The following is a 23,373-nucleotide window of genomic DNA, read 5'->3' as shown; positions in this document are numbered from 1 at the left end:
CCCCCCCCCCCCCCCCCCCCCATGGGGATTTTCACACATCTTCTCATTCTTCTATGTTCCAATCATCCATCACCTCCAGGGCACCCCTGAAGCTCGGATCTTAGAAGTCACCCCTTATATGTTGGTGTTTGGTAAGGCTTGTTCCACCCAAGACTTTCCCACCATGCTAACCAGCGCTATGTTAGCTGGGGGGTGTTTGTTCTTTAGGACATCAGTTGACTGTTTACTGCATCTGAACAGCATTTTGTCTGTCTTATTCTGCTGTCCTAATTGGTTTTTCCTCTCTGTGTCCTCCCTAACTGACGGTGTCATAATCTAAAAATGGTTGCCTCCCTAACGTGCTGCTCAGGGGGACAGCAAGTTGTCAATCCTGCCTGTGCTGTTATGAGGAATACTAGATGTGCTGTCAAAGAATAGAGGAGACACGTACTGTATGTTGAGCTGGTGTTAAATACACAGCAGAAGGATTTATTCTTCCTCTGTGCTTGTCAGCAAAACTATTCTAGACCTGAATGTGAACTACTAGTGTAGTGAATTAATATGCAATATACTTACCTAAGGGATGAAGTCAATGAAAATTAATGAAAATACAAACTAATAGGTGGTGTTGTTTTTATCTTTAATTTTTACTGACATGGTCTTTTCTTATTCTTTTTTTACAGTTTTTTTTTAAGTTAGCTGTTTTCACACATTATAACAAACTAGGCTGTCAGCAATGTCAGTTTAATTTGTCTATTGCATATTTGTATCTATATATTGTTACCTGTAATATTCAGTTTCTGTTACCTGCCTAGGGACTATAGATATAAATGGGCATTCTAGCTAAGTCTGGCATGTTAACATCTTATATTTTCACACTGATGTTCATTAACATGCTTTGCAATTGAAATATTAGCTAATAGATTAATACATAAATGCAGCCATTCACATAAAAGTAGTTGTTTGGACAGTCTCTAATGCATTGTGCATTAAGACCACTGTAAAGAACATTTGGGTCAAAAAATGCATCTTCTAGATACACCACTGAAAGAACATCTGAGGCACAGTTATATAATATAGTCAAATGAACTTGGAAATAAGATAACATTTGAATGCCTCTAATCCTATCCCCAATCAAACCCAATACTAGAATGTCTGAATTCTGTGACACCAGTTGTTTGAATGTCCTTTTATGGAAATATTTGAACATGTTAAGAAATGACTGATGAGTTCTGGCTTATGAGTTATTTAAGAGCTCCTCTGGCACTTCCAAAGCAGACAGGTACAAAATGACTCTTCTGCTCTACTCTACTCAACAGTAGACCTAAACACTAGAATGACTGGTTTTATGATTATATGTAATTATTGCTGGCTTCAGAACAGGATGTGTATATTAACTAAAGACACATAGTATAAGCAGAAGAGATCAGTTGCATATAAATATATTTATACAAATTCATGATTAATGACTTCCCCTCTGGCTCCTGCAAACAGTAGTTAATGATCAAATAAGGGAAAGATACGTAATAAGTTGCAGTATTCTGAATACTGACTACAAAACGGATTAAGTCCTTTGGATGTCAGGATGGGCGGACAAAGAAGAAGAAGAAGAGAAAATCAGACAAGTTCTGCAGACAGAGGACAGTGGGCCAGTAAAACAGAATATATTCTGGTTGTTGCAGGAAATGTGGTCGGCCTGGGCAACGTGTGGAGATTTCCTTACCTTTGCTACAAGAACGGTGGAGGTGAGCCATACAAACCACAACTCAAGTCTTTCTTTGTCACTGAGTAAAGCTTATGAGGTCTCGGTATTTATCTCTTGTTTATTGTGAAATACCAAAAAGATTTGGAGTCTTACGTTTTTTGAACCCACCAACTTCGTTAACCCCTTTAACCTTAAAGATATGATCTGTTCCTATGATAATTCAGGTAATGGTGCACTTGAATATTTATTTAATGACATGAATCTTTACTCAAGTCCCTTAGACTGGTGAAAAACAATTAAAAAATGATTAAACTTAAAGTCAATAGCTTTTCCCCCCTAAACCTCTGACTAAATATGAATTCATGTTTAAATGTACCAAACACCTGCTCAGGTTAAATCAAAGGTTGTCCTCGACAATTCACCAATAATCAGCCAAGTTTCGAGTGTTCTTTATGGCGCTCCGTGAATGCGCGCCGTAGAGAGCTCCATTTACACCACATATAAGAAGGCAAGGGTCCATGCCCAGATAGGCAGATCATGTGGTGGTTTCCAACGGGTTGCAATCATCCTCTTCGCAGCTGTAAGTCCAGCAAACACAGCACGTTTCTCTCCCAAAGCGCTTAAAGGCTGACAGGTCATTCAGAATCAAGACATTGAAAGTGACAGGTTTAGTAACATTAATCAAGATGGAAATTTTGGATGCAATATTGTTCCAAAACTAACCAACGGGAGAGCACTCCCAGATCATGTGAAGATTTGTACTTTTATTTATTTACAGGGCTGTTAATTATTTTCCATGTGGTGCCTTTTCACGGGGGTAAGATATGTCCTATGATTGAAACTGTAGTGAATCTGCTGATGGTCCGGATTCCGTGATACTTCTGGAATGTTAGACCATACATCATGCCAGGTAAGATTGATACTGAGTCCTGGGAAATCCCGTGCCGACATCCTCTCAATAGGAAGGGCAGAGCGGCCAGATATCACCAAGAACTGATAAAGCCTGGATACCATATCCACAGTTTTTAAGCTGCACAGTAAATTACTTTCTAGATAGGATGAATGGGCAGAGGCCTCCATGAATGTGTTTACACTTGATGTACTGTATATGTGCTATTAATGTTTACCTGATTGTTTGTATACTGCATTTGCCAATAAAAATGAAAAGTCTCCATTTACCATAGAACATGTCATTTCTGTGGGCATACATGAAGTATCTCCATATAATGCGCATAGGGGCCTTTCTGGTGCCATACTGTCTGTTTGCTGTGGTGTGTGGGATACCTCTGTTCCTGTTGGAGACTTCAGTTGGTCAGTTTACCCAGGAAGGATTCATCACTTCTTGGAGGAAGTTGTGTCCACTGGCACAGGGTGAGTTGAAGTAAAATGTCGGGTGGGGGAGGGTAATGTTATTCTTGTTCCTTTGGACAAGCTACGTTTGAATTACCACCACAGGTTTAAACATTTTAGTCGTTGCTTATTGTTTTAGGAATTGGACATGGATATTTCATTATGAAACTTTACGACTTCAGCTACATTTTAGTCCAAGTCTGGGCTCTCTTCTACCTGGTGTTCTCATTTAGATCCCAGCTGCCTTGGGCCAGCTGTAACAACACCTGGAACACGGGTAAGGTTAGACAAGATTTCATTCAAAATGAATTTTGTTTCTGTACCAGATTGGTTTCAGTAAATATAACTGCATGTTAATTCGTTTTCACAGGGTTGATACCTTATGGAAAATGAGCTCACTTACAGGATAAATGTGTCCTGGTGAATTAGATCACCAGGTATTGGAGATACATTGTTGGAAAATATTGTATGGCTGTCATCCCTGAAATCTGTGTTTGTATCCAAACCCAGCTAACTGCCTTGGTCTTCAGACTCTAAATTCCTCTAATGTGACTGCAAATCAGACCAACACCACCTCTGCTGCAACTGAGTTCTGGGAGTGAGTCTTTTTCGTCTAATGACCCATAATAGTTAATTACTGTGTCACTAATGTGCAATGTCCTTTGTTGCGCCAGTAAAAATGATGTAAAATAATTCCTGCTAGATGAAAATTTTATCATCATAAATGTACCCATGACACCGTTGTTCAGTGTCATTTTATTTAATGGTGTGTACAGATTCTGCACTCTCACTGTTCCCTCTATCACTGCAGAGTAGCATTTTGCAATGCAATGCTAGTCTGCAAAGCTAGGTTAGAAATAGTTTCTTTCAGCTTTTTCTTGGTCATTATTAAATATGTATGTATTTAAAGTGGAATTACAGACTGCTCAACACTTTCTAATCTACTGCGGGCACAGAACACACAGTGCATGTCTGTTATTTTCAGCTGGCCAGCAAGTCTTTGCACTGTGTCTTTTAAGCTTTTATTTTGACATTTTCCCCTTTATTGGAAAGTATAGGATCACACAGCAAAAAAAGAAAGAGTTCTTGCATGGATTGGATGCCCCAAACTACAAAACAAACTCATTGAAATAGATAAAAAAAAATAATCAGGTTTTCTCCTTTTACTGAAAGATCTATAGGACTCCGGGGTAAATTATGGAATTATTCTAGAATTTTTTGTTACCATTTGGTATTTGCCATATCCCCCCTCTCCTCAGGCGGCGTGTGCTGGGCATGTCTGGGGGCATTGAGGAGCTGGGCAGTGTCAGATGGGAGCTGGCTTTGTGTCTTCTGGCCTGCTGGGTGATCTGCTACTTCAGCATATGGAAAGGTGTCAGATCCTCTGGAAAGGTAGGTTGAAATTATATTTAATCTGCCTTTGTTTCACATTAATAATACCCTTATAGACAGTCTCCATCAATAGTTTGAACTTTTTGAAAACATCAAGCATTTAATTTCCTGCATTCTGGGGAACCTTTTAGCAACAATTTGTGCCTTTCTGCATCACGTTATAGTGAAATGTCTTTATGTAAAGGAAATTATAGTTTTTTGTGGGGTTGTACTATTCAATTTTATTTATAGTGTCAAATCATAACAAGAGTTATCTCAATACACTATACAGATATATTAGGTCTAGACGATACTCTTTAATTTACAAAGACCCGACCATTCCAGTAATTCCCCCAAGAGCAATCATTAAGAGCCACAGTGGCGAGGAAAAACTCCCTTCTTGGAAGAAACCTCGACCAGACCCAGGCTCTTGGTCGGTGGTGTATCGCGGTTACAGTCGGGATGTGTTGAACAGTGGCAATTATAGTCACAATAAAGATAATGGAACTATGACTACAACTAGAAATAGTAGTTATTGTGATCAAATATTTGTAATTTATTCAAACAAATTAACAAACAATACACTACGATATAGGAACACGTCCCAGGACCATAAAGAAGAAAAAAAAATAGAGAGGAAAGACGAAGAGGGGCAGACCAAACAACAACACAAGAGTAGGAATGGAGCTTGCGGCTCACTAACAAGACACAATGACAGACAGACACACACAAACAAACAAACAAACGACATTGACAGAGAGACGGACACAAGACACACAGGACCAAACACATGCACAGACCGAAGCAAGGGGGTCAGAGCACAAGTCTATAGCATGGATTTCAAGGATTCAGCAATGCTGAGCCAAGAATCCAAAGTCTTTTGTGGCGCTCCATTTATGCCAGCTGTAGAGAGCTCCATATAAATGACATCCAAAACGGAAAGGGTCCATGTACGCATAGACAAGTCATGAGGTGCTTTCCAATGTGTCCAATGTCCAATGTTCCAATTTCCAATTTTCTTAGTCACTTTAAGTTCAGCACACACAGCACAATTTTAATTTTAGAGGGCTGAAGGGGTGACAAATCATTCCAAATCAAATCACAGACAGTAATAGGTACAGTATCATTAATCAAGGCAGACATTTTGAATGAAATATTGTACTACAACGGACCAACAGGAGAGCAATCCCAGATCAAGTGACTTTTAATGGGCACAAAGTGCATAAAGGGCTGTTAATTACCTTCATGTGATGCTTTTAGGGGTGAGATATGTCCTATGAATGAAATTGTAGTGAAGTTGCTGATGTTCTAGATTATGTGAGACTTCTGGAATGTTAGACCATACATCATGCCATTTAAAATCGATGCTCATGTCTGGGAAATCACGTTCCCAGAACTGATAAAGCCTGAAAACCATACCACAGGATTTGGGCTGCGTAGTAAACCGTTTCGAGATATGATGGATGGGCAAAGACTTCTGCCGAGGGACACCGTAGGCCTTGAGTGCTCCTCTTAATTGAAGGTAAAAGAAAAATGAGGAACATAGTAGACTGAATGTGTTTTGTCATTCTGAAAAAGAGCCAAGAAGCCATGAACCGTGAAGTTGCTGTAGTCTGGAAAAAGCAAATATTCCAGCCCTCAATGATAAGCAAGGATCGCCGCGCAGCTTGTAGGATTGCCTGCTTGGTTGTGTAGAGGAGAACGTTGAAAATCAGCGTGCAATTAGTAGTGGTGTTCTTCTTTGGGCTCATAATCTTGATCTGAACATCTAGCTCTTAGCACCTTCTAGCCCCTCTTTCACCCCGATGATGCGGATGTGCATCTTCGGTTTCTGTCCTCCATATCAGCTAGCTTCACCTCCAGCTCTTGAAAAGCGTGGCCATGGCTATTAAGAATACTTGCATTGCTTTCCACTGTGGTTTTTAGATTGTTCAGCTCCGATCTGATAGAGCTTGCAGTCAGAGATGCTAGCTGGGCATGGATAGCAGTTAGCTCATTGTTGTTGTCGATACCGACCTGTGGAATCTGAGACTGGATCTGAGCAAAACGTGGTTCGAGGTAGGCTGTCTTTTCAGCAATGCCTCTGCAATGGCATCCGTATCGCCGCGCTGGGTTCTTTTTTTTTTGCCATTCTACTTTAAGTAACTCTAACAAGCACAAAGTACAAGCACAAAATATCAAAGTTGGAACCATAAAAAAAAGTCCAGCCAGGAGCTCCTTTTAGCCACCTCTAAACCTGACTATAAGCACAGAACGCAAAATTGACATTTGACATTTCATTGTATTGGAAACTGCACATGCAGCACAATTGTAATTTTAACTAACACCAATCTGCAGTAGTTTAACTTGCAATATGAAACTTGAGACGGAGCAAAATGCCAAAGAGTGCAGAGTTTCAAGTACTGGGGGATGACAAGAGAAGAGTTAGTGAATGACTGATGGGTTCTCTCAGTACAGCCGTGGTAACCCTTGGACTGCATGTGAGACAATGACAGAGTGAGAGAGATATATAAGTTCCAAAATAACTTTAATTGCAACTTCTCACGTACAAAACTGGAGAAGGTCTCCAATACTGCTTGAAATGCTGGTATATGTATCGGCAAGTACTGTAGTTTAAGCAGCGATCAGCCACGTAATTTAGCCCTGAAGAAAATCTACCTTAAAGTAGTTTATGTCTTTTCCATTATGACTGACTTTCAAACTGGATAATAAAAGAAAGTTCTCTTGTGTTTTACATACAGTCTAACCTGAGCCCGTTCGTACAAGAAAGCTAGCATTCATTTCACATCCATAATTTGATGGTATCGGATGAGTGATCAGTATCGTCCGATAAACAAGAAATGGTATTGGTCCATCTCTATACAAAACCATTATGTGTGCCCTTCATTCCATCACAATGTGGACCATGAACATAACAAACCTCCCTGGTTGACCTTGCATTGATTTGTGAATTTAATGAAATGACTACTCACGAAATAATTAATAATATGGGGATGGATGAAGGAAAGAATAAGTCAAGTTTTAAATGTGTTATATTGCTCTTCCTAAAATGCCCCAAAAAAACTGCATGATACTGTTACTTCAGATACACGGTTGGTTAGCAGTAAAGTTCTGTATATTAGGAATACATTATAGTTGTTGTGTGTTGTGCAACTTATATTCTCATTTGTGTAAACATTAAAGGGCTGTATTTAAAAATAACGGTAATATTGTTAAAATCCTGCTCTAAGTAAATTGCCAGCAATCATTAACATTAAAAATAATTTAAGGTGGCGTATTTCACAGCTACATTCCCCTATGTGATGCTACTGGTCCTACTCATCAGGGGCCTGACTCTACCTGGAGCTTGGGACGGGATTTACTTTTACCTGTATCCAGACCTGAACCGCCTGGCTAACCTTCAGGTGAACATTTGATTTAAAACCAACTTTAGAATGACTCAGTTATCACTAATGAGGAACATAATTTAAAATCTGCCTTAATTTTTTTTTATATTTCTGTTTCCAATGCATTTATGTGTTTTTTTGTACCATTAGTACAGACATCTGCATTTCGATTAGGAGAGACTTCGTTGCAGACAAGCAAAGATTTATTGTACATATGCATAATAGGAAATTCTTTGGAGATTGGACTCCGTCTTTATAAAATAATTTGGAAGGCTTAGAGAAGACAAGACATACCCCCCCACCCAGACACTAGTCTAGACACTGGTAATGGGGTGAAGGAGCCCAAAGATCGGACCAAAGTAGTTAAAGGGGGCGGACTGCTGGAGGAAGACCCGGGGAGCCAAGGTTGACAAAGACTGAAGGTGGAAGGGGAGGAGGGTCGCACTCTTGACTGAAATGACAGTTGAGAGGAGAGAGAAACAGATTTAAAGCAGAGACGTAATGCTGTGATTGGCTTGTGAAGTCCATGGCTTATTCTTATTGGTTTAACTGAAGCTGATCAATTTAGGAAGAGAGAGGTGACTGAATTATTAGCAAGGGGGTAAGCCAGCCTCCACTAAGCGTAGCTCCTACGGCACAATTTTTATGCTACCTAGCACCTAGTCCCTAGCTTCATTAGCATTCCATTGACTTCTATTCATTTTGACGTAACTTTGACAGCAAATAACTTTACATCTGAAGCGTTTAAAGCCTATTTGCTGCTGACTAATGACAACAACACTGTCGGTGTAGCCACATGATACAAGCCTTTGCGCACCACTCCCAACCCGTTTGTAAAGCGGCTCACGCTGAAAATAACAGCAACATTTTGTCACATTTAACGTTTAAAAAACTGTTATTAAATTTTGAGGGTCACATTCTTGCACATTTACAACAGTATTTGTCAACTTGGAAATATTTTAAATAGTTAAATCCAAATATTAAATATTACACCTAAATGTTAATTGTAAATCTAAATGCTAAATTTAAATCTAAATGTTAAATCTAAATATTAAATCTAAATCTAAATCTTAATGTTAAATCTAAATCTAAATCTAAATCTAAATGTTAAATCTGAATACTAAATATAAAGCTAAATGTTAAATCTAAATCTAAATCTAAATGTTAAATCTAAATGTTAAATCTAAATCTAAATGTTAAATCCCGGTAATCGGAGGTACCAAAATAAAAGCTCGAGGAGGTCGGTGTATGTTTATAGTGTCAAATAATGAATAAAAATCGGACGACACAATCTTCTGAACGTAGCCATACTGAGAAACATAGAGGGAGTTGTGTGGAACTGAATTAGCTAATTAGCTTTGTATCCACTTATTTGGCAATGGCTTGAACGTAATGGATGTTTGTTAACATCCAAAAGTTACGAACTTAAGCTTTAAAGCCGCCCAAAATACGATCCGCAGTAAATTAGGCGTAGTTCTATTTCCATAGCACTGCTGAGTACAGTCTACCAGAGGAACATACACTCGTGGATTGGAGGGAAAAAAAGGTTATTGGTTGTCAGCATTAATTTCATTAAACCTATTACAAACCTCTTTGGTGGCTTTGCAAAATAACCTCGGGAAGGAACTTGCTTGTATGTTCAAAAGAAGTTTTAGTTAAAAACTCAGATTAGACAGATAACTTAGTTAGCTGTCTGGATTTACCCATCAGAGATCTGAGGACCAGTTGAGGACCATAGTCCTCATAAACATACCAGAGTTTAGAATGGCAACACAAAGAAAGAGGAAGGTGACGGACATACGGCCGAAAAAAAGGGACATTTGGCGGAATTTCCGCAAACGAAAAGGACACGTACAATAATATCTGGAGTTGTTTTTAACAAAATACAGTAAGGTGAGATATTAAAATTAGCTGGATACATGCTTTAACCTCTTACCAGTGTATTTCCATGTGTACTTCATACATAGCAACCCCACCAATCGTCAATCAGCCCCTAATCGTCCCAGTTAGAGAGAAAATGCTAAAACTTTATATTTTTGAGTTGCTAAGAAGTTGCGGTTAATGTTCCTCAATCTGACCAGGGTTTAAAGTAAGCACAAAGAAAGTGGAATTAGGAGTGATCTATTAGGGACCAAAACATTTGTACAAAATTTCATGGCAATGGCATAGTGATAATAACAACAACTAACCAACAGGCATAACCAATTTAAAAAAAACACAACATTTCAATCAGAAGAAGAATCATAAGAGTTATACTTTTTCCTGACATTCCAGGTCTGGCTCGAGGCAGGATCCCAAATATTCTTCTCCTATAGCTTGACTACAGGGACTCTGCATGTTCTGGGCAGCTATAATGACTACAACAACAATTGTTACAAGTAAGTATATGTTAGATATTACAGGGACCTTCTGTTATATTAATTTTCTAAGTCTGATCTAAATTGGTATACTCTCCTGCGTTTATGACTTAACAGATGAGGGTTTGCCAAGATGACCTAAGTCCCATGCATTCTACCTGTAAAACGGGGGTTAGTTACTTTTTTCTGTGGAAAATGTGAAATTTTTGGCAGCTGATACTGCGTATTAGAGTGTAGGGAGAAATGAAAACTAAGCTGAAAGAAAACAATAATACACATCACCTTGTTTGGCCCACCCCCTATGCTTTAGCCATGCCCCCTTCCACAGCTAAATAACTGTATGACGTAGAGTCTTGCATGGGATAGCAGAGATTCCCTTTTTATTGGTGACAATTTGCAGTGTCCAGTAAAGCCAACGTGCAAGGAGGTGCTAGGGCCCGAACAACGCTGCTTGCAGCCTTTATGCTGAATGTCATTTCTCTATTCTACCCCTACCCCTTACCCCTTCCCTAGGTTTTGCACGTTCACGCGAGACTAACTGCTAACTGGATAAGACAAAGGGGTGCATGGCCCTTGGAACTGAGTGAGGACGCAAGCTTACTTGAAACCAACCTACTTTTAAAAAATGTGTCCGGCATTTTCATTACAAAATGTTTTTCTGAACATCAATGACATTCAAAACGGTGATAACTGAAACAGAGATACAACACACCATGTGTGTGTACACATATGTATTGCAAACAGACCTAAGTACTACACAGATAACAGCTTCTGCCTCTGCACCACCAATGTGAACATAAATAACTATAAAATATATAAATGCATATGACACTGTTATCAAAACCCAAGCAATTGACATATAGACACCCTTGCAGACGGCATCTTGGAAGTTTGTGATCAATAGTGTTTGGTGATGTAACCAAGGGGTGTGCCATTTCATAGGAGTATGTTTTCACCCCTACACCTTACCCCTTGGTTTCAAGGCTCAATGGCGGGGGGTAAGGGGTAGGGTTAAGATCGAGAAATGGGATTCAGCCTAATTTTATTTTTATTTTTGGATGACAAACTTTTGTAATTGTTTTGTAACAATGATTTAATTGATGTTGACCTTACTGAAAGACATTCTAGGTAGAGCTTGTTTGACACGTAGATCCCAAGCTGTCTTTTCTATATTTTCAAAGTGTCTAGTGTGCAAAACAAAATGATCAACTTGTCTCAATGTCAGTATTTTGTTGTACAATATAAATACAAAAAAAAAAACTTAACTTCCATTAGGTGCTGACCGCATATTTAACCTCATTAAAGACATGACAGGACAGAGACCATCAGTTTTCTTCAAACTATGCTGGAATTACATCGTCCCTCTGCTGTCACTGGTGAGTCAGAAACACTTTGTTTGCTCCTCACTAGTTGTCAGTGACTTCACAAATTTTCCGGAAATGTAGTAGTTTCCTCACTAAATCAACTTGAATATGCCTTCCAGTGTACACAGTACAGCTTAATTTGCATGTTAAGTTTTATAACTAACCTCCAATAGCACTCTTAGATAATTTCATGCTCTATAATCATACTCTGAAATTCATTGAGTTAGTTATTTATAACTTATGTTGAGTCCCCAATTATGCAGTTTCAGAATGTGCCTCTTCTAAAGTCTCTTTGTTATTCAGTGAATAACATATTATGTCTCTGGACCATAGACTTTTAACATTAATATATACAGGGTATGCCCTGGGCAATGTTTTGTAATATTTTGTAATTGTGTAGTCTGTTCATAGCTCAGCAAAAGTAGACTAGTCTTGCTTTTCTCAATGCGTGACATATTCATGCAGAACAATTGAAGCCATAGGAACTGGTCTCTGTACTAATATTTCTTTACAAGATAAATTCTTTCCTCAATTTTCCCACCTAAAAAAAACGTAACATGACTCTCTTCACCTTCCCAGAGTTCCTTTATCCTGTACCTGGTTCATTACCAACACCTAAGGATCAACGACTGGTACGTTTATCCTGACTGGGCGTACGCTCTAGGATGGTCCATGACCCTCTCCTCTGTTCTCATGGTGCCACTGTGGGCAGTTGGACAGATGTGTTTGACAGCAGGAACCTTCAGACAGGTCAGTGTTCAAAGAACAGTTGTAGATCATATACAATGTGAGAAATACACAGAAAACCAATAAGATAAAGATGTGAGCGAAGCCATTCGGTCCGTTGTGGCAACACTGCCTAATATCCACAAGTTAAAGCCGGAGCAAGACCAAGGGAAAAGTTTGATTTTCCAGCTTGCACGATTAGTGGTGAAGGAGTTAGCTTAAGTGAACGCTATTGATGCTAAGCCAAACGTTAGCAATGGTTATGGTAGATCCTATAGTTTTAAACTTACAGAGTACCCAACAGGGCAGGAAATTAACACCCGCCAATGCAAATGAATTTTGCAATTGGCGGGTAACACTCTCAATCTACCTGCCACTTTGGCTGGTAGCCAATGAGAATTGAGTGATTCAGACGCTTAACTATCTGTAAGCAGAGTACACAGTTGCTTACTGGCCTGGACCAATCAGGGGCCCACATCATAGGAAGACATTGATTGACAGCCGGGGCCCCCTATCGCCTTCTCTCGTGACAATCCCAGCAGTCCCACGTGCAGCCACTGACCAAGCGGGAGTGAGAATGGGTCAAATTAATTAACAACATTTTGTTTGTGTTTCAACAACAAAATGTACAGCAAAAGACGTCCTGCCAACATGGACACATGTTACCATCAATGTACGCTATAACGTTTTTTCACTATAAAGTTGCTGAAAGTTGTTGCTGTTTCAGACTCTGTAGAAATGAAATGTACGCTATTACGTTATTGCAATGACAGCTATAATTGCATTATTTTTGAAATGTCTTGGTAAAACTGTTTTTCCACTGAATGTATTTGTATTATAATGTATTAACACACTGCACACTGGCAGGGAGAAGGAATTCTAAACTGATCGTCATTAGGAATGGTATGACAGATAATTGTAGTGGTTTTGAAACAGTGACTTTTTCAAACCTTGACCGTCTAGTTGATATCCTCACACCATAAGATTTATGATAAATAGTCATCAGTTATGGTATGTAGCCTTTAACACTAAAAAAAAACATTTATATTACAAAACCCAACATTGAAGATATCTAGCCTTACACTGTACATTGCTGTCAAAATATTGTCAAGCCCTATGTTCTCATGATAACAGTTGTGTAAAAGATTACTTACTTTTTTTATTCCAGCGTTTGTCCATTCTTTGTCATCCTGCTGACGTTACAGCCTTGCAACCGGAAAGCGGAAAACTGAAAGAGGAGGAGGCGACGGTCGAACTCAGGGCGTCCGCAGAGGCCGCTGAACTGCAAAGTTATATTACCTAGACAACAGAGCGGTCATATGCGCTTCTAGCAAAGAATATCGTATAACTCAGTGATTTCAGTGATACCAAGCTCAAATTATTGCGCAAATGACACCATTATTGAATTCTTTTTTTTTGAAAAATAGATCTCTGGGGATGAATTGAAGATTGTGCTGGCCTATATAAATACAAATTGAATATCTTGGGGGTTAGGGTTACTGGTCAGACAAAATCTATTTGACACTGACATTATATAGTTGATGAAATGAAAAGATCTTTTTTATTTTTCTTTATAATGAAACTAACCAGTAGTTGCATTTCGACCCTAGCTCTTACAACTGTGGTGGTGATGCCCTTTTCTCCAGGTGTGCACAGATGTTTAAGTGTTCAAATGTGGGTTGCTGTAGATTGCTCCCGCCTAGGATTGATCATTTTTAATTTTAATTAGGCACCTGAAAGTACCCACTTTAATAATCCCCATTTTGAGATTTAGTCAAATGTTTCAGTACTACATGTGAATATTAAAATGATTCAAATTGATTTGGAATGCTGTCTAGTTTTTACATGACTACATGAAAACTAAAAACCAGTGGTGGAATGTCATTAACCTTCATGTTGTCCTCGGGTCAAATTGACCCGTTTTCCTATATCAATGTTTTTTTAATTACACAAAATAACATGATCGGTTCCTGACAAACCTCTTTGACAAGTACAAATCACTACTTTCATTAATTTTCGGACGTCTTATTCAATTTTATAGCATTTGGAGAAAATAAATTAAAGGTTTGGCTTTTTGACCATAAATTCCAAAAATAACTGAAAAACTAAAGGTAATAAATGTTATGTAGCGTTGAAAACGTCAAAAGTGACAAACATTGAAAAAAACATTGTAAAAACGTAAGAAAAAGTTAAAAAAAACATTGATAAAAAGTGTTAATTTTCAATTTTGATGGGAAGACAAGACAAGGGTTAAGTACACTTACTCAAGTACTGCCCTCAAGTAAATCACTGAGATACATCTCCTCAGTAACACCAATAAGGGGGTCTTCTGTTTTACTGAGACGTGGCTGGACAACTCCATTAAAGACGCTGATATTGAAATTGAGAACTATTTCTTAATCAGGAGAGACCGAAACCGTACAGTGACATTGGTTTTAACCAGAAAACGGGCTTGGATAAGGACCAAACTGAAGCAGCTTGGTTAAACTTTCTGCCGAAAGGCAAGCCTATCTTAGTTGGAGCATGCTACATGCCACCTGACCAAAAAATGTTTTACTTCTGGAACAAGTCTACTCAAAGTCTATGGACTTTGTTAAATCGGAAGTCATCAAGATAGATTTTAATACTGATAGTCAAAAATACTGACCTTTCCAGCTATAAGGCATTTATGAAGTTTTGTCGCTCATTTAGTAGTTTACATCAGCCGATTAAAGAACCAACATGTCAAACTATTATTGAACTTGTTCTAGTGTCAGAAAAGTCTAGAATAGCAGAATATGGGGCAAGTTTTTATGGATTGAGTGATTGTTCTATTGTTTTTTTGCACTTGAAAATAAAGAAAGCAGTGCTCAATTTCCATAGTGCTATAACAATCAGTTTGCTGAAAAAGTATAGCAAAGAAGCACTTGTGGACTGCTTGAATCTGATTAACTGGTCTACTGTGTTGTAACGTTGAATTTAACAACATGAGGGAGGTCTGGAGCAGCATGAGGAACATCACTGGATTCAGACCGACTGGCAGCAGAGAAGTTGAAGGCAACTTGGACAGGGCCAACAAACTTAATCTGTTCTTTAACAGATTTGATGCTATGGCTCCTATAACATGATTTAAACTGAACAAAGACTCATTTTTGGTTCCAGTAGATTTTAAAACAAGTACATGCGTATATTTGACCATTTGACAATTTTATTATTGACCATATTTCATTTAATTCAATTACATTCCAAAATGTTACACAATGACAATAAAAGTTGATTCAACCAGGCAATCTGATTGGCCGAACATTCAGAACATGCTCAAATCAGCAATATTACAAGGTTGAAACAAAAACTATTTTTGAAACATTTGCATTAATTAAATTAATCAGGAACCAGAGTGACTATAACATTTATATAGTGATTCACAACGCTTTGTTAACTTTATTGGAAATGTTTCCTTTAAATTTGTGACTCTGTGCTACTTTAAAAAACAGTTTTGACATGTGAACGACATTGCTTCATTAGTTACAAAGCCCCGTCTGCACAGACTGCCAGCAGAGTAACTCTTTTAGTGTTTGCTACATTTTTTATATTTTCAGCGCTTTTCTGTCCAGCAGCAGTGGTCTGCTGAAGCAGACAAAGGTGTTCCAAAAAAAAAGTTTCACTGAATCAGGAACTGACCTGAAAAGTTGCAAAATAGAAACGTAAGACAGGAGAAAAGCAGCAGGGAGCGTCGTCGGGGCCACTGACATTTGCTAATCCATATTTAAGAATCATACCGCAAACAAAAGCAAAATTGCACAAGCACTTCACATTTCCATTGCATTTGCTACCCTCTGCACAGCTATTGTGACTCTTAAAGTTTTCTCTCAAAGCTTTCAAATGAAAGCTTCCAAAAATGAAAAAGTTCTCTTTAGCTGACTTGGGTAGGCAACATGGTATATATGGCAAATTGCCAACATCCCACTGACAGCAGCTGAAATGTCCACCTCTCCATTTTCATCTATCATTTTGCATATGTCCATCTGAACATTTACTGATGTCCTGTCACTCAGCGGCTTTCTGTCATGCTGCTCAGGGTGATTGTGGATGTTGGCCTCACTGGATCCTGAAACAACAAGGCATCAAGGCTTACAGGTATACACTAATTCAATTGTTTTACAGTTGTAGATAACTTTTTAAGAATTATTCATTTATCCTTATCTAGACTATTGCTACAATTTAATTAACATGCCAATGGTTTTTCAGATGAATTGATTAATTATTTTAGTTTCAGCTCAAGTAAACAACAATAAAAACAAGTCAATCATACCATTAGATAAACAAGCATTTTAAGGTAAATTCAAGCTCGTTCTTTTTATAGTATATAAACTCAACCTTTTCCAGATTCTTCGCCACCACATCCCAAAAATATAACGATGAAAAATACAGTTTACATAATTCAATTAAACACAGTTTATTTAACTTTTGATCATTTTAAAATATTTAATGATTTTTGGTTTACATGAGAAATCAAACACTTTATCATTGATCATTATCGGACGATATTTACTAAAACTGCATGACCGGGTTCTCATCTAGCTGCCGATAAACTACTACACAACAGTTCAACAACTGCGTTGTAGGTGCTCAGGCACGCGCACAGAGAGTTCATAATTGTAACTGCAGATTCAAGGAGTACAGGCATGACGTTAGAAAAGCTGTAGACTGTGTGCAACTTCTACAAAGTGTGACTGACATATAGAAGTTGGCTATCATCATCCATACCATCAGTTTTCTTAGTAAAAAGATCATAGGATAAGTAAAGATTTTTGGCACAGATGAAGAAACCATATCAAACATACATCTCTATGCTTAAACAAAGCCATCAAGAACTGAAAATAGCACCTTGAAACATACCGTATCTTTTTTAAGAAGGACACCAGGTTGAAGATCAGATGATCTTTATCTGCCAGTGTTTGGTGCTGAGTAGTTCTGTCTCGTTTTTTTCGATCTCACTGTCATTCACAAAAGGCCTTCTTTCCTTTTTAAATGTCTTAGTGATTCATGCAAAGTATCCTAAAAAAGAAGGATATGTTAGTTGAAGAAAATGTAAAGTTCTAAATCTGATTAACTGCATCTTTCATCTGTGACCATGTTTTAGGACATTGAAGTCATTTACAGATGTTTTTGACAATTACACTTACATATCCAGATCCATAACTTTCCTTTAAGAAAGGGAAGCTGATAAGGACAGACCTTAGTGTGTGTGAGTTCCACTTACTACACGTGAGATGGATACCTGCAAGTTTTAAGTGAGAAACTTACATTCTGATACACATTTTTATTGAACTTCTGCATTTTCCTATCTAAGACTTAAATTTTCTCTCCTGGCTTAAGTGGTCGAACAGGGCTTGAATCAACATGGTTTTGAGTCTATTCTAAGCATGCAACTTCAAGGCAGCCTCATTATTTGTCAAGGCAGTGAGGACAGCTGGAGGAAACCGAACTTTGCAGTCAAACAAATGCTGGGATGCAGCGGGTGTCCGAATTGCAGGACTCTTTTTTTTCACTGCAATACAGATAATTTAGATTCAACCCTCTGGAGTCAGCACACAAAACCACAAACATCAAATGTCTTGTTTAATATCTCCAGATCAGTACGGTGCAGAGAAGTACTTCCTCAACAATTGTAGCCCATCCAGTAGCTTTTTTACATCATTGTGGAATTCTTTGTACAACATACATAAATAATTATGAATCCAAAAATCAATGTTACAACAAACACGTCCCTCTCGTTTCTATCCTCTCTTTCTTTACACCTCGCACTCGTAAACGAGACGGCTGCACGAGCCACTGTGTGAAAAACATGCATAGTGTTTGTGTGTGTGTATGTGACACTGTTTCTGCCGCTATTTACATGAACTATCATGCGGCAGGTGTGAACCGAAGGCGTGCATCGGCTCCATGGATGTATAATAATAACTGTCAGCTTGTTGTCCAGTTGCTCTCCACATTGTTTTTACGTTCAGATGTTTAGGCACAAAAACACTTGACAGGGAAACCCACGACAAGAAATGACTCACCCTTTCAGCTGCTAAAAACCACCCAAGAATTTCACCTGGTCTTTCCTTCTTGGAAACAGCCGCTCACTCATTGTTTTCAGTCATCTGCATTAGTGTACATCCATCTTCTTCATTGTCTGTGACACAGACAAAACATTAGAAGTGAACCCAGCACAATTATGAGCAAAAGACAATACATTGCTTAAAACAATTGGCTGCATATCAACTACTCATGTTAATCAGGACCATATCATGTTAACATTTCAAATTTGATGCATCTTTCCACCCCAAATATAATGCACACCTTATTCTCACCTTACTTTGGTAAGTTCTTTCAAAGGCCAATGGATGAGTGTTACGATTTCTTTACCATCACATCTGTATGCATACAGAGCATGAAAGTCCAACTTCTCCCCAGCCTTGAACATCAACAGCTCCTCAGTGTCTTTGGTATGGTATGAATGAAGGGTGTCTTGAAAACGCTGTTGTTGTGAAAAGTTTTCCAACTAGAATCCAGTTTGACCAAATATGCACAATCATTTTCACAAACAGGGGTGTCTGCTCTGCATGTACAAGATCCAGAATGAAGATATTTCAGATTGGATACTTCAGAGTTCAAGATGCTGTATTTACTCTTCCAGAGTTTCTTGTCCAAGGCAGTAACTGTCTCCAAGTTCAGCAAACAAGCCCGTAAGTTTACGCTGGCTCGTCAGTGTTAGTCTTTGATGAGACTTTCATGCTCCCAATCTCAGCACTGACAGAGCTGATGTCTCTTTGCAAGAGTCTGACATATATTTACACAGTTATTGGTGATTCTTGCAACTTTCTTGAAATACTGATGTTTAGCTTCATGTCTCAAGCACCAGTAGGACTGATGTGCTCCATACTCAAGAAAGAGTCAAGGATAATGCACAAGGAAATGCGAAAAAAGAGTAATCAGTCTATAAAGATGACTTTGAGAGATGTCTATATATTGCTTATGATTAGGGCAAGAATGAGCGCTCCTATTTCACGAGCCACAAGATAGAGCAGCCAAAACGTATTGTCCCTTTCAATCTTAGGTGAAATGAGGAAGCTGAGGGTCCTGAAAAATGTCAATTTTTCAACAGCAGTCCCAGAGATATTTCCATTCAGTGCAACCTTTTTATGTATCACAACAGGTTTGAAAGGGCAACTACCGGGATGCTTAGTGTTTTATTCCTGTGCAAAGCCATTAGAACAGACTTTAGAATAAGAGGAGCGATGCCCTCTAGAAAGTCATGCACAACATCTGGCGGGAATGCCTTGGTAGTTTCAGCTTCTTAAATATACACGGGCCATTTACATCATATGTTGACTTACAACTTGAGTCGTCCTCAACACATTTTAAATGGTTTGCATGGGTTGTGTCTGTCCTTAGGACACAATTTTCCTCACTAATTGTCATAAACAAGTCTTTATAATGACACATACAGCATCCACATATTCAACCATTACTGAATGAACCACTAAAACCTGCAAGTGTGTGAGCAGTGAGAGTGTCTGTAGATAGTTAACCCTTTACTTTAGATACAGACCTCCTTTGATTCAATAGTTTCTACCCTCAAAATCACTTGCATCTTTGAAGGTCACAAATAAGTGGTTCTAAATTTTTTTCAAATCCATATGATTTCTGTGTCAAGTATCAACAGATGAGTATGCCTCAAAGCAGATCTGTGTTTTGGTGGAATATTTCTTAAAGTAAAATAAAAAGCAGATACTTTATGTAGAAGTCTCTTTCATCCTAAAGGATTAGCAACTTCGAATGCATCACTGTACAGCTGAATTCTCAAACATGGTTCATAAGTGTTGAAAAAAGGATTTTCTGGGTATATTTTGCATTTGTTGAAATCGGTAAAGGTGTCAGAAACAGGGGTATCTGGTCTGAAATTCCGCCTGACAACATTTTGAGCATTACAAATTAAGCTTAACACTTTTGAATGGGATGTTCTAAAAAGTGTCCTGTTTAACAGTAGAAGGATCTACACCCAAGACATATTCATTAGGTTCAATTAAGTTCAAGTGTTTGAACCTTTCAATTTACATTTGTCTCCTGCAGGTTCAAAGAGACAAAGCCAGTTGTTTTTAATAGTCTCAATATAATCAAGTTCTGAAGATAAACTTGTCTCATCACAACTTTGAGTAGACACAACAGTTTCTTGAGTCAGTGTTGAACTCCAATTCCGGTGCTTGGTGCCTATGTTTCTTCCTGATGTGATTTTGTAAAGATTTTACTGAAAAATAGTCTTTAGGACAGTTTTGTAGTCCGCACACAATAGACAATCCACTTTTATTTGGATGATAGATTTGTTGATGTTCTAGTAGCTCATCATTAGTTGGTTTTCTCGTGGAGTACCGTGGACACTGATAGGATGCCTCCTTCTAAAGCCTCACCTATGAAGGCTTGTAGGTACTCCTGGAGATCATTATCTGGAGCATTAATATGAACATGCCCTGTGAGTTTTGTGGGTTAGGGTACTAGTAGGGTATGTATATAAAACTGTCTGGGTATATCTGGGGTACTTATCTGGACATACCCTGTGAGTTTTGTGGGTTAGGGTACTAGTGGGGTATGTATATAAAACTGTCTGGGTACATGTGGGGCACTTATCTGAACATACCCTGTGGGTTTTGTGATTATTGGCTTTATTTATGTCCAGAGCTTCACCCCTTCCGAAGTTCATTGGTCAATAACTTGAAAAATAATTTAGATATGGATATGTTTTATACAACTTGTAATAAGCTCTTTACATTGATGATTCACTGAAAAGTTGGTTGCAATTGGAGCTATGGTGTAGGACGAGATCTCAAAAATGGGTTTTTCAAAAAATATAAAATGGCCTAGAAATAATTTCTAGGCGGACCTTAATGGTCCTTCAGGCTTTTTTGTAGAGCACATTGAACTGCACCTGAATGTCTGTGTCTAACCTGTCTGTCTGTGTCTAACCTGTCTGTCTCTCTCACCCACATTAAGTCAATCCGACCTACGGTGTGGGGGGCGTGGCCTTTCAAATTTGGCATTTTGAAGCCTTAATTACAGCACCACCATGTGGCCGATTGGCTTCATATTTGTATAGAAGCACATGCACACCATTTCCAGTTATTCACCAAGTCTCAAGTTTCTAGCTCATTCCAGCTCACGGGAATTTTAGCCGCCGCGGCAGACAAATAATAATAATAACTAAGACAGACAAACAGAAGGGTTCTACGGCGGTTTGAACCATAAATATATTACAGTAAACTCTCAGGTACTCTGTATTGCCAAAGCTGCACAGCTGTTTACAGCGAGGGTGGACACCCACAAGTCTGCTTTAGAGCTCCTTGTGTTTGAGTCGGACCCATAGACTGTAAACATCCCGTCACACAACTTCAAACTAAATCATTCTATTGCGCTTCTAAACTTTGTGTTAATCAATACATCAATGGATGTGCGCAAGTATGCACGTCTGTTTGCGCGCGAGAGTGCTGTCACTGACTGGATCAGGTCTAGGTCCCATTGTAGCCTATATTTTTATCGTCTTTCATGGAGACCACACATAGGTGGATAATCAGAATCAGCTTTTTTGCCAGGTATGAGTACACATACGAGTAATTTTCCCATTTTGAGCGTTGCTTAATATTAAATTACAATGCAACATGGGGCAGATGCCTTCAGAAATTAAAGACCCACTCAGAATTATGACTTTGTTGCTTTCATGTAAATCGAGCACTGATGTAGCCCAGCTTGATATCCGTGAACAACTAGATTTTCTTTATAGTTTAGCTAGATTGAACGACATATGATGGACAGAATTTAATACATTTAATGAACCCACTTGGCATATTTTCCTTGTATTTGTAATATCCTCCTGAGCTTTTCTTCTTCTACTTGTTTCTTCCTGTGCTTTTCTTCTTCTTCCTGTTTCTTCCTGAGCTTTTCTTCTTCTTCTTGTTCCTTCCTGAGCTGTTCTTCCTGTTTCTTCCTGAACTTTTCTTCTTCTTCCCGTTTCTTCTTGAGATTCTCTTCTTCTTCCCGTTTCTTTCTGAGCTTTTCTTCTTCTACTTGTTTCTTCCTGAGCTTTTCTTCTCCTTCCTGTTTCTTCCTGAGATTTTCTTCTTCTTCCTGTTTCTTCCTGAGCTTTTCTTCTTCTTCTTGTTCCTTCCTGAGCTGTTCTTCTTCCTGTTTCTTCCTGAACTTTTCTTCTTCTTCCCGTTTCTTCTTGAGATTCTCTTCTTCTTCCCGTTTCTTTCTGAGCTTTTCTTCTTCTACTTGTTTCTTCCTGAGCTTTTCTTCTTCTCCTCCCTGTTTCTGTTTCTTCAAGTGCTTTTCTTCTTCTTTCCGTTTCTTCCTGAGCTGTTCTTCTTCTACTGGCTTCTTTCTGAGCTTTACTTCTTCTTCCTGTTTCTTCCTGAGCGTTTCTTCTTCTTCCCGTTTCTTTCTGAGCTTTTCTTCTTCTACCTTTTTTTTCCTGAGCTTTTCTTCTTCTTCCTGTGTCTTCCTGAGCTGTTCTTCTTCTACTGGTTTCTTCCTGAGCTTTTCTTCTTCTTCCTGTTTCTTTGTGAGTTTTTCTTCTTCTTCTGGTCTCTTCCTGAGCTTTACTTCTTCTTCCTGTTTCTTCCTGAGCTTCTCTTCTTCTACCTGTTTCTTCCTGAATTTTTCTTCTTCTTCCTGTTTTTTCCTGAACTTTTTTTCTTCTTCCCGTTTCTTCCTGAGCTTTTCTTCTTCTTCCCGTTTCTTTCTGAGCTTTTCTTCTTCCGGTTTCTTCCTGAGCTTTTCTTCTTCTTCCCGTTTCTTCCTGAGCATTTCTTCTTCTACCTGTTTCATCCGGAGCTTTTCTTCTTCTACTTGTTTCTTCCTGTGCTTTTCTTCTTCTTCCTGTTTCTTCCTGAGCTTTTCTTCTTCTTCTTGTTCCTTCCTGAGCTGTTCTTCTTCCTGTTTCTTCCTGAACTTTTCTTCTTCTTCCTGTTTCATCCTTATCTTTTCTTCTACTACTGGTTCCTTCCTGAGCTGTTCTTCTTTCTGTTTCTTCCTGAGCTTTTCTTCTTCTACCCATTTCTTACTGAGCTTTTCTTCTTCTTCCCGTTTCCTCCTGAGCTTTCCTTCTTCCTGTTTCT

The 23,373-nt window shown here is 38.5% G+C and overlaps 1 protein-coding gene and 1 long non-coding RNA gene across 2 annotated transcripts in view; one reads left to right on the top strand and one right to left on the bottom strand.

Moving 5' to 3' along the window:
• The first annotated feature begins 1,513 nt into the window (after window positions 1-1,513).
• Window positions 1,514-23,373, top strand: part of LOC117954147 (sodium- and chloride-dependent GABA transporter 3-like) — a 24,478-nt gene continuing 2,618 nt past the window's right edge. The window contains exons 1-8 of the mRNA XM_034887715.1: window positions 1,514-1,724; window positions 2,921-3,055; window positions 3,174-3,311; window positions 3,545-3,632; window positions 4,294-4,426; window positions 7,675-7,809; window positions 10,066-10,173; window positions 21,743-21,746. Of these exons, the coding sequence (XP_034743606.1) occupies window positions 1,565-1,724; window positions 2,921-3,055; window positions 3,174-3,311; window positions 3,545-3,632; window positions 4,294-4,426; window positions 7,675-7,809; window positions 10,066-10,173 (897 nt within the window). The 5' untranslated portion in view covers window positions 1,514-1,564 and the 3' untranslated portion in view covers window positions 21,743-21,746. The remainder of the gene's footprint in view (window positions 1,725-2,920; window positions 3,056-3,173; window positions 3,312-3,544; window positions 3,633-4,293; window positions 4,427-7,674; window positions 7,810-10,065; window positions 10,174-21,742; window positions 21,747-23,373) is intronic.
• Window positions 15,877-19,178, bottom strand: LOC117954153. Its single transcript, XR_004658754.1, has 5 exons — window positions 18,577-19,178; window positions 18,283-18,398; window positions 17,404-17,498; window positions 17,117-17,275; window positions 15,877-16,325 (listed from the first exon to the last, which is right to left on the bottom strand). It is a non-coding gene; the product is annotated as an uncharacterized LOC117954153 (long non-coding RNA).

This window comes from Etheostoma cragini, chromosome 12 (assembly GCF_013103735.1).
Source record: "Etheostoma cragini isolate CJK2018 chromosome 12, CSU_Ecrag_1.0, whole genome shotgun sequence".
In the NCBI taxonomy this organism is placed as follows: Eukaryota; Metazoa; Chordata; class Actinopteri; order Perciformes; family Percidae; genus Etheostoma; species Etheostoma cragini.
This window is presented reverse-complemented; position numbering and strand designations above follow the sequence as displayed.